At 32.8% G+C, this 12,813-nt stretch overlaps 1 protein-coding gene across 3 annotated transcripts in view; it reads right to left on the bottom strand.

The window, feature by feature from the left end:
- The window catches only part of LOC145279856 (uncharacterized), a 1,383,997-nt gene that overhangs the window by 784,227 nt on the left and 586,957 nt on the right, over positions 1–12,813 (bottom strand). For all 3 annotated transcript variants that reach the window (XM_080131300.1, XM_080131301.1, XM_080131302.1), the window contains one exon: positions 11,337–11,516. In XM_080131300.1, the coding sequence (XP_079987426.1) occupies positions 11,337–11,516 (180 nt within the window). The remainder of the gene's footprint in view (positions 1–11,336; positions 11,517–12,813) is intronic.

Here is a 12,813-nt window from a genome sequence, read left to right as displayed (position 1 = left end):
TGTGTGTGTGTGTGTGTGTGTGTGTGTGTGTGTGTGTGTGTGGGAGAGCACTAACCCTATTTGGGTTTAACCGGCTTCCTCCAAAGGAGGAAGTTTCATGAAAGTATGAAATTCATAAGCGGTCTCGAGTCGCATGTATACAATCAAATGTGATATACTATTGAGCAAATTCTTCTTTCCTAGATATTAACCAGAAATAAGAATTCGCTTAATAGTATGGATATAATCCATACGAAATTATATAACCCACCGGTTGAAAGTATGAAAAATATATTAAAAAAGTAATAACCTCGAAATGTCTGCGTAGTTTTGTATGAAAATAGAGGACTCGACGATATAAATTTACCTAAAATATTTAATAATCCAATATTCATACAATCAAAACCAAATGAACTTAAAATAAAGGAACAGCATCCAACAGTTACATATATAGCAAACCATACGAAATAAGATTTTTAATTATAAAGAAACGGTAGAGAATATAAATAATAATAATAATAATAATAATAATAATAATAATAATAATAATAATAATATTCCAGAATGTGAATGTAAAACGCCTCCTTTCTGTAAAAATGACATAGAGCATATAATTACAGGAAATCTAAAGATAATAAAAAAAAAACCCTCTAAATTAAGATCCAAACTTTAGAGAGCCTAAATTATAATAAATGTGTGAAGAAAGTAAATAAAGCACTAGATAGTTGTATTATGTAAAGTTCGTAATGCCTTTATGGACTCTACTTTTGTATAAGCAATATCGCCTGAAGAGGTCTCTAATTACTTGTAACTGGCTGACCGAACCATGCTCATGACTGTGTAGCGACATATAAATGCTTATGTAAAATAAATGAAAAGTATACCTTGCCTTAATTCGGTAGTGAGCACTCTTGTATGGACCTCGTTAAAAATTAATTAGTGGTTTCACCCCTGTAAAATATTAACCTGGAATAATTATATATATATATATACACACACATACTTACAGAGAACTGGAAAAGTAGGTACGCAGTTATGTAAAAAGAAAACGCGAACAACAATGTATTTACTATACAAACAAACGAATTTAGTTAATAAGCCTAGTCTTAATCCCTCACCTACACAAACTGTTTGCTGTCAGAATTCACACATTTATGTCATCGAGAGCAGACTCATGTACGCTGTGGACGGAAAGATCTTTATCAGCATCATTTTCCTGACACGACTGCAAGATGAACTAAATCACAGAGTCAATAGTTTGTGACTTGTGTGCAAAAGCTCTATTCTTTGTACAACCTCACTCTCCCCTAAATAAAACAGTCCATAGGGGTTAGATCATGTTAAATGAGGGCAACTGATTTAATGTGTTAATATCTTAATAGGTTAAGTATCATAACATTAACCTACTTTTGCATTCCTCTCTATCATCTTTATTCTAATATATAAAGAAAAGCCAATCGAATTCTCAAAATCCATCTAACAAACAACGATTTGATTCTGACAATCCAATTCATCTTTTCCTTCTCCTACAATGCTATCTGTCAGAAAATAATCCACTTCGCTTTAGTTTCTTTCAGAAAATACTTATTCTTATTATGCTTCAATTTCTGGCATGTTTTACTGCGCCTGAGCACTGTACATAATCATGTTCACATTCGCTTGTTGTACATGCTGGCATGTGTTGGACGGCTTTTAGAAATTTACTTCCAAACTAACAAGGTCTTTATTCTGGTTCTCTTAAATCCATCTTTATCATTTCGCCCAATTATTTCTTGACCATATCAAATCATCCTGCTACCTCAATTGTTCTACCTTTCCCTAACCCAAACAATTTCGTCTATTCTTACGATGTGACCAAACCAACAGACTCTCCTGTTTTGCTTATATCCAGATTTAAGCTTCATCTGAGGTCATAAGTTCTATGTCTATCTTTAAGATTCACATTTCCTATCCATTGTATCATTGCATGTTTTAAAAATGAAGGTAGATAACTCCTATTATACTCTTCAATTTAAAATGAGTGATCTTTCTGACTGATTTTTATTTAAAAATGTTTTATATTAGCAGTTGTGGTGTCTGGATTAAAATTTACCTGCATGTAACATGCCTGTTTTCACTTCCATAAATCATTATGTGCACACACATGCCAGATAGACTCCCCTCTTCGTCGACAGCAGTGAGATCTAACGTTATCACATATTTAGAGAATTAAAAATTAAAAGAAAAAAAATAGCACTTTTCCTTTTTTGAAACTTCTTTGCTGATTTTAATTTTTTTTTACCATTTTTTTTTTTTTACTTTTATTCCCCGCAGACGAGGCACATTGCAACTGAGATGTAAAAGCCTACTGTGAATTAGAAAGCATTCCAACAGGGACATCCTAAATGAGGAGTTTTATAGGCAGATGTTTGTACAAATTACATTAACATTTTTACCTGTTAGTACAGTCAGGAAAACAGGTAAACAGGATTCTGGGAGGGAATTTGAAAGGCTAGCATTATGAAGAAAGTATCTTAGAGTAGAAAGCCTTCTAGCATCTTCCACAGTGAAGGGTTGGAATTTTGTTGCTTATTGGGCTGGACAAAGATATTTACATTCAGGGATGGGGAGGAAAAATGTTGCGAATTCATTGGAGCAGATTCCATTAAAGTACTTATAAAACAAGCACAAGGGTGCAATATTGCAGTAATTGGACTTGGTAGATAGTGTGGAATATATCAGATTAGAGGCACTTTTTTGGACACCTTGTCTAATAGGGAGTAAGTAATGGTTAATGCCCAAGCTCATAAGTAACAATAATACTCCATGCATCGGTGAATGGTGGTTTTGTTGGATATTGGCAGGTGTGTGACGTTTTCTAACACGGTAAAGGGAACCAACTTTCTCTGCAGCAGATTTGGTAATGCTTTCTATGTATTTATTTAAATCCACGTTGCATATGAATGTAAGACCCAGAAGTTTAACTGATGTACTCTTAGGTAGGGTGCTATTTGCAATGGCAATCAATGGTTGAAAGGATTTCTTATAATTATTAAAAGAAAGAGAGATTTGTCTTAGTAGCATTAAAAACTATCATCCATTTACGTCCTCATTATTTTTTTAAGAATTCAGACATTGCCTGGATATGTGTGCGTTCATTATGCCTACGTATCTTTTGATGATTTGTATTTTAAGGTGGTTATTTAAAAACGTTTAATATCAACAGTTGTCTAGTATCATTTCTCTGTATGCAATACGTCCTCAATCATTATTGGTCTGGTTTAACTTTCATATAATCTTTAGTCTTCCCACATATTTGGTGAGTCATGGCCCCCAGATTAAGAAGTGCAGGCAGAGCAGCAATTATAAGGTTAAAAAAATGAAGACTAGTCAAAACATATTATGAATTTAATGCATATAAACTGAAATTATGTAATGATTGCAGTTGAGAAAGAAAAACTTTTGTTCGTTTTCTTTCACAATTCAATCACAAATTTGAAATTATCTTGTGTATCGCATTAATATGTTTTAGTGTAATATGAATAAAAAGAAATTGAATCATTTTAATAAGAAACAACTTAAATTGCATTACATGGAACGATGAGATGAAAACGACAGAATGCGAATAAGAATTTTAATACGAAAATAAAAAGAACTAATCAGAAAAAATATAAAAAAGTAAACTATACAAGAATTTGCTCAAATGTAAAGTATCTATTATATATATATATATATATATATATATATATATATAATTATTGCATACATGTCAGTGTATATATATATATATATATATATATATATATATATATATATATACATACATAATAAATATGTGTGTATATCTATCTCTCTCGCTCTTATATATATATATATATATATATATATATATATATATATATATGAAAGAGAAAGAGAACAGTTGCATACCACATTTATGTTACCTGGTCAAAATTAAAATCAACGTATAATGAAACTAAACCTGATTCCAATTATGAGAAAAATCCGTTACTGGCTTTTAATTCTAGAAAATGTATAAAATTCAAGGTTTAATCTTAAAAGGTTTCGCATAATTGGTTATTATAGACGATGGATTAAATTCTATACAAATCTTATACATTCGAATTGACGTTGTGAGCATTCCATGCCCCCCTCCATAAAACTAAAAAGAAGCTGACATTTGGGGAATGTTAATAAATGTCTTATATCTGTTGTTAAAGGGTTGCAAAATTTTTTATGAATGGCTTCCACTTTCTCTTTTTCCACTTTGCATAAACTAGTTTAAACTAAATATATCCTACATTTGAACCCCTATCGTCTAAAGCTATGGTTCAAAATTCATAAGGATCGGTTAATTAGTTTAGGAGTGAAACTCTTATATACACAACTATATAAACTTACACATATACGTAACTTTATATAAGATGCTATACATGCATGCATAATCATTTATAGAAGACTAGCTGGACGCCCGACGTTGCCCGGTCGTACAATATGCTTAAACATGACATTTTAATTTATGCAAATTACATATGTATGTATTATAGAATCAATCCTCTATTGATTATTATATATTATGAGGAATAATTTGCCCGGTGGACTAATTCCTCCGCCTACCCTAAAAAAATTATTAATAATAATAATAATAATGATAATGTCGTTCATCAAATTTCGTCTGTGTTTTTTTAGAATATCACATCAGCTGATATTTTCGTTTGATAATGAATGCCCTGGAAAAGTCACTTCTGATTAATGTTTAGTTTTAAAATATGCAAACAAAGAAATGATTTGCAGCGATTTTAAATGGTACCTCTTCGTTTATCATAAATTGAACTCATTAATAAGAAAAAAATTAAAATAAAATGTTGAGGTACACCCGGACTTGAACAGGGGATCATTCGATCTGCAGTCGAATGCTCTACGACTCAGCTATATCTTCAGGTGATAATAAATCTATTTTTTTTTGTTTTGTTTTTTCAAGAGGGAATGATTTGCTGAGATTTTTATTATTTACCTTGGCTGGTGTAACGTAAAATATTCCCCTGTAAAAATTCTTCTGTACGAGCCTTTTTCAAGTCTCACACAAAACACACATTCATATTTCAAGCTGTCATATACATACGCACACACAAACATACGCGCCCACGTCCACACATGTACACTTATTCACGTTCGCGTACATACACTCACATTCACGTATATATACGCGAACACGAACACGCACATGGACGACGTCACTTCCGCTTTCTAAGGAAATACACATGCGCAAGATACACTCTGGAAGCGAGTATAAAACATGGAGACAAACTGTTTCTAACTCTTTTTAGGACCAACTCTCAACGAGAGAGGTTGGGCTAACAAGCCGCCGCCGTTTTGGCGAGCGCACACGTACCTCACGCCCACTTCCTACTATGTATGGGGCACGAGCTAAAGACTGTATGTATACATTCTCACTCTTTCTCTCTCCATCTACTACTGGCCACTAAGAACACCTTCGCATAGCTGACTACTAACTGATGACAACTCTAATATCCTCTTCTTTGTCTACATGCTGGACTACCATTCTCAATTTTCCTACAACATTTATTTCTCTTCCAACACGCGAACAAACAATAGTGACCCCGAACTTGAGATGAAAACACATTTCCTATTCTTGCTACAACACCAGTCCTGTAACGAACATGGGTTACATACGCGCGGACATGTTATAACTAAAACGTTCATTTCTTTCAACAGCAAATAAACGACATTTATCTTATCCATTAATTGAGTCTTTGTTTCCTTCAATTCCCATTCGTTTCATTATTCTTTTGTAACGGGATTGGGGTATTTATATATCCTAGTCCCCTACACTTCTTTTTATTTATAAGAGAGAAAGATTGTTTTTAAGATTTGATTTTTTTTTTTTTTTTTTGATTTTCGATATTTATTAGATGAATTTCTGTGCAAAACATATCTAAGAACACTGCCAGACATATAAATTACCTTTGTCTGGTTCCGAAACGCCTGAGCCTATGAGGAAGAAACTCACACGCACACACAAAGTGACTTTTATATAATAGTAGAGGTATGAAGCATAAAAGACAAGATTATTTTTAGTTATAGTCGTGATGAGCACAAACAATTATTTAATAATACTTTACCTTTTTTTATTGCTCGTCAGAAAGTTTATGCTCTGTTGATGCAATTGTGTAGGCAACGTGCGACAATGCTGGATGCAGTTCTCGTGCGAGCAAAAGTAATTTTATTACAAAACAAGAATAGGATTGCATTTTACTCTAATGAGAGATGAATAAAATGTTTGAGAAAACAAAGCCATCCTAATGCTATTTTGCTGAATTTTTTATTTTTATTTTTTTTGTTTTTACACATTTCTTATTCTGATGATTCAGGAAGAAAAGCTATTCCATTGAAAAATTATTGTTTTGCATAAAATATATCCCTTTTTTAATCTTTAATAATTTTGCGATGAAGATTCATAATTTAGATTACTTAGATCGCTATTTTCATCTTGAATATTATTCTTACAACGTTTCAGTTGATGTAACTTCCAAACTTCTTCAGGTGCATATAGTCGAACTTGGGAACCTATACGGAATTTCAAACAGAAGACTATATTTAATCTATGTGAGTAGCTTATTCTTTGAGTCCTGGATATAACCTTAAATTACATCCGATAGTGAGACCCCAGCTTGCGGCCTTTGGGGAGTGTGGAGCCACCCTTTAATCGCCATTGCTCCCAGGTCCACTCTGACGCGGTGTGGTAGTACCTGTCAGGGTCCCAACTATGGGTTAAATAGAAACCGACTTGGAAAAAAACAAATATATTCTATTAAAAATATTTTCTTCAAAATCACTGGATTCGGCATTAAATAACATGAAAAGGGTTGATATGCCGTAAAACAAACAACTAACCAACAACTATTATTTTCATCTTGGTAGTTATTTTCATAAGGTTATGATCAATGTACCCTCTAACCTACTTTAATGGAATCTGTTGGAACTTGGGAATATTTTCGGCACTTGTAACCCCAAACCTTCTTCAACCACATCTATTAATACTAATACCAAGTTTACATGCCATAAATTGATTCAAATAATACAGTGGATTGTTATTGTTCTCTTAGCAATCTATACGGATTTTCAAACTGAACCCTTTGCTTAATTCATGGGCAGGGGGTCTCATTCTGCCATCAATGAACAGATAGAAATGTTCATTTTTTAAAATATTTTTTTTTAGTTATCATCACATGTATTAATGATGGATCCTATTACTCAGACATGGCTGAGGGGAAAAGAATAATCTACTTGCATGGATTAAACAAGAGATTAAGTTCATTTTCAAAAGTTATTGAATGGGAGTACTGGAAAACTGCAAGAAATCTTATAAACCGTGTGCCCCCCCCCCCTCACACACACACCAAATCAAAAAGAAAACAACTGAGGCTAATACCCCACAAAATAGCCATAAAATGTCAGGGAGAATGGAAAGACCAAATAAAGAGAGCACTAGCCAGACCTCTACTGTGAAGAGTACTAAGACATTGGAAAGTCTTATTGTCACCGAAATTCTAGTGAAGACTAATAATCGTTGCCAGCAATCAATCAATGGTAAGTGGCTGTTATGATAATGCAAAGGCGTTTTCAAAGGAGATGGAGAGTATTGAAAATCTGAGGAAACCTGTTGTCACCCAGACTCCAGGGAATACCACCAGTTATCAGTGAGTAATCTCTGATGACGAGCTATGTGAGAACTTCTAGAGAGTACAAATAATAAAAATAATAATGGTTATTATATTTCAGTATTAAAATTGTATGGTAGTTGATTTAAAACATTGCTTGTAAATAAGTATATAGGTACTTAATAAGACTATTTTTAATGCAGGAAAAACGAAATACTGAATTAGAAGTTGAACAAAAACAAATAATTGAAGATATATTTTTCTTTAAAAACTAAACTATTTAAATCTTTCATTTAGAATTAATAAAATGTGGGATAGTGAAAAATGGATTGATATTTTGGAAGGAACACTCCCTTTTTCAAAAAAAATAAGAATTAAAAAAAAAAAGTACATGAGACAAATTCAAGGGCTGATATGCCGTTAAATAAATAAATCAAACCAATTCTTCTCACCTGTGTTTGGTTTGGTTGATTTGTGTGTTTTTAAGAATGGAATTGTACTGAAGCAATTTGGTTCATTTTTATTTTGGTAGGTAAACATCTTTCGTTATATTTCCTTTCAGATATGGACTATTCAAAATGAAGAATAATAAGAAAAGGAAAGCAAAAAGAAGATTCCTGGGAATTGATTCTCTTGCAAAGCCCAAGATTGTCTGTTAGGTTTGAGCTGTCTTTGATGTTCAGCACATTGTTATGAGAAGACTCACTGATCCAAATCACAAAATACTTTCGAGTTGCAGAAAACGACAGAAAGTCATAAATGGGTTTTTATTATTGCCCATTTATATCAACAGATACTCTTTTATGGCCATCACATTTCCATTTCTATCCCCTTGAAGGATCACACGCGTCTTTAACAATTTATTGTCTTCGTTTTTTTTTTTTAATAATAGGTCGCTACTTAACAAGACTAAATGCCATTCGAGGATGAGGAGTATTGAAATTGATACGTTGCCAGTTGAATGATGAACATATGAGAGGATTGCTGCACGGTGAAAATCTGTCAGATTATCCATGCTTAATTTACTGCAATTATTTAATCCCATAAGGAAATTAACGAAACTTCTCTTCTATAATCTCACAATGAACAACAACAAATATCAGTCGAATATTCTCATTCAACTGTCTGTCCTCTTCAATTCATCCTTCTTAAAATAGTTGTTTTCCTCATATGTTAATGAACGGCACTTATAATATATATTTAGTGTCTTCTTCCTCCCCTCCCCTCCTTCCCCTCCATTTATGCCGGTGAAGAGACGATATCCAGAAATATTTTACTTATTTCTCGATGGTTTTATTTGTAAATATCGAATAAATAAAAGGAAATCCTCTCCGAAACGATCGTACATATAAGTATGATTTTGATATGTTTTCTCATATGAAAACTTTATTAATAGTTTCACAATTATTAATCTATTATTTTGAAACAGGAAATATTCAAAAACTGACATTGCAATTGATATGAAAAAAAATATTCTGTTGTAAAACAACTGTTTCAGTTAGTTTAGCATGAAAGGGATATTTTAGCACAAATTATATCTTACAGATCGTCCTCAATAAGAATTTAGCGCCAAAAAACATGTTCTATTTTATTGACCAGCACGAGTATATATATATATATATATATATATATATATATATATATATATATATATATATATATATAAATTTTTGTTTTTATTGGTGATGAGGGATCCTCGACATGTCTGACATTAATCTCTATCTCAGAGATTTCAACACAGAGATATTTTTTGAGAACCTAACCATCTCTTTAAGTGCAATTGTTTGGATCTCTCTTGCATTTGGTTCACTCGATATATTCGCCAGGTAGATTTTGACATTATTTTTCATGAGCCTGATAGCTTCTATAATTTACTAGAATAATAGAGATCTTCCTAAGATTCCAGTTTCTTTACATGTACATGAGACCTTCGTATTTAATTATCTTTTCTTTACTTCAGTATCTCTTCTCAGAAATCAAGTGGACCCTTTTCTATGGCTAACAATTAATCTATATAAAAGATACATAAATATCTATATAAAAGATACATAAATATCCAAGTTTTTCGATAAAGTTCTCTCTTATCTCTCAAAACATTAAATTAATAGAAAAGTGAGAACACCCAATTTTCCTCTCCCCAATTAACCAGTTATGTTATATCTTTCTTGTAATTTTACTGAATTCATCTGGTCTGATAGAGTATCTAGCAAAGTTTTGTTACTTGAGGCACTATTGCACCATTTCTTATATAAACCAGTGCATAGCTATATCAAGATGAAATTATTTGGGCTTTGAATTCTATGTTATTTTGAATGTTTTGTTACGGTTTACTTGTAGGGTGGAGTATCCTCGTTTCAGGTTTTCCTGACAAACCCCTGTACAGAGAGATCTTAGACACTAAAGAACAGTGCCTAGTAGACATTAAAGTCATATAAATTAACTAATTAGCATGGCGACTACATAAGTGCTCAAGCAGTCAAGTGATGTCTCAGGCTAGAAAATGGATTGTGAATAACAATGAAACACTTTACAGCACAAATTTTAGTTTTTATGATTGGCCATCTTGTCTTCTTTGCAATTTGTTCATAGTCTTTCTCTATTCTATCGTCCTTTCCACAGTAGATGCTCAGATGAACTCCAACCCATGGTCCCTCCCTTGTAAAACTTTCACAGCAAGAACTCGCTTTCCTACCACAACTCCAAAGAACTTTCATTTCTTCTCCTTTGTGCTTAACATTAAACGGAATTTCCATTCATGGAATACATTATCATAAGATTGCATTCCTGCAAACTACAACATTTATTATGTTTTCTTATCTCCAGTTCAACGAGATTGCATACTGGCATGAGCATTCTCATGATAGTTTTTTAAGCCTTACTACTTTCTTGCTGGATTATGACACATTGGAAGAAGCTGTTTTGTTTGTGAAACCATCAACATAAAATTGCCCTACACGGCTAACAGACTCTTTCTGTCCAGTTTTTGTTTTTTCATCAGAGTTTTTTTTTTCTAGATTGATTGCCTTCATCATGGGTGAGGAGCTTCATAAACTGTTTGTATGGTGATCCTTTAAAATATCAGAGGAAGGTTAACATCTTGCCCAATATTAACTTGGAACTGTGCAAGGTAAGGGCTTGTAGCTTTTTGAGGTATTATACATACTCGAATATCTAAATATATACAGCACCTAGTATTCACAAATGACCACTCATCTGGTACTGGCCACACTCAACGTTGATTTACCTCAGTTGTCAACAAATAGTTGCCATAAATCGTTCTTATAAACAATCAAATTTTGTTAATTCAATTTTTATTTTTTTCTAGAATGGCCATTTCTGAAAATATTTTTTAATTTTACTCTTTCTCCACCCCAAACAAGATGTATTGCCACTTGGATCTAAGGAGTTATAATTTAGGATCATGTCTACAGGGGACTGTAGGGAGTTGAGCAGCGACATGTTTGTCCACATTATATTTGAACTTCTGCACATTAGTAGAGTCAGGGAAGCAGAAAACAGGGAGGAAATTTCAAAGTTTATCAGACAGATGAAAGAAACTGTCCAGTTAGTCGGGAGTCTGTTTGTCAAGGAGGCATAAGTGTTAGGAGTTCATCAGAGCACCTTTCATTGAAGTACTTGTAAAACAGGCAGATAAAATCAAATTCAGTAAAATGGAAAAAAAAAGAGAAAACTTACCCAAAAACTTTGCGGAAAATCTCTGGTACTCAGTTTGGCTGTCCTTTCTCAGAACAACTTTCTTATTTCTGTGCAAGAATTGTCTGCGGAAACTATTCTCGGATAGAGTGGTTGTGTTAGACTCTGTTCGTTTATGATTAGAAGGCACTTTTTCATCCGGCTTGTTGTCAGAAAATACTTCTGAAAAGAGAAAGATTAAGAAAAAAGATAAAAGTGAAGTAATATCAAGGGACGGGGGAAAAAAAGATGACAACGTCTGAAAGTGATCATTGTGAGTTCAATCCCTGGTGAGGGGACTTCATAAAAAATACCTGAGGCTAGATAGACTAAATAGTTTGTAGAGGAGTAGTACTATAGGAATCATAAATAAAGACTTATGATAAACTTTCTGGGGCTAAAATATATAAGTATGAAAACCTAGTGTCTATTTGTATGAAACCGATTGTTAATACATATTTAAAAATATTATATAAGCATGAAACACTAAGGTCTATATGTATAAAAATAAGTAAATATTTATTTAAAAATTATATATATATATATATATATATATATATATATATATCACACACACACACACAAATATGTATATTAGCATGAAATACTATATATATAAGAATGATATGTAGCAATAAGTAGTGATCTGTATTGATTAGTACAGTAAGAATGTATATCCAAAACAAAATTTGATCAAGGCTTCTAAAATTCATACTAGATTTGACTGTGCATAAAGTACTTGGTAAAAGTAAATTACATTCTTCTGGAGGTTGAATATCCAATCCTGAGTGCAGGCAACACCCAAAATACAATTGCGAATTACATGCTTCTTACCAGGCAAGGCTGATGGAACAAGAGCATGAATTAATAAAGGATTCCATTCGAAATTCTGTGCAGATTCCCACGTTTAACTGAAAGATTCCAGAATTTGACAAGATACACGTGAAGAAGGTTACATTGACTAAATCGTTGTGTTTAATTATATGCTAGATAAGAGCAGTAGTCCAAATAATACAAACAATACAACTTTCAGATTAAGCTTTTTTTTACATAGGACTAACCACTTATCAAGGCCAGAGGCCACTCGAGGATAAGGGTTAAAAGTGTACAGTAGTCAATTGGTCAATATAGTAATCATTAGTAATGGAAATTCGGTAAATTTGTTAACTTAAGTGGAACGGCTCATCAAGAACTTGTTTATGTTTGACTTGAAGACAACCATATTGTAGTCAGCCGGAAAGCAGGAAAACGGAAGTAAATTCCACAGGCGTGCAGTTCTAAGAAAGAAGCTTTGTTCATGGAATCTACTTTTAGGTTTAGGCGCAGATAAAGAGTGTGAGAAATTATTGATAGTGTTTTCAGCTAGACGAGTGTTTCTTGTGAACGTTTGGCGATGGGGGACCATAGATTAAAGCTCAGTCAGGCACTTTCCATGAAAATAACGATAAGCAGAGACAAACTCGCAATATCACTTCTGTGA

The sequence above is a fragment of the Euprymna scolopes genome, chromosome 7 (assembly GCF_053919585.1).
Source record: "Euprymna scolopes isolate OS-2025 chromosome 7, ASM5391958v1, whole genome shotgun sequence".
NCBI classification, from domain to species: Eukaryota; Metazoa; Mollusca; class Cephalopoda; order Sepiida; family Sepiolidae; genus Euprymna; species Euprymna scolopes.
This window is presented reverse-complemented; position numbering and strand designations above follow the sequence as displayed.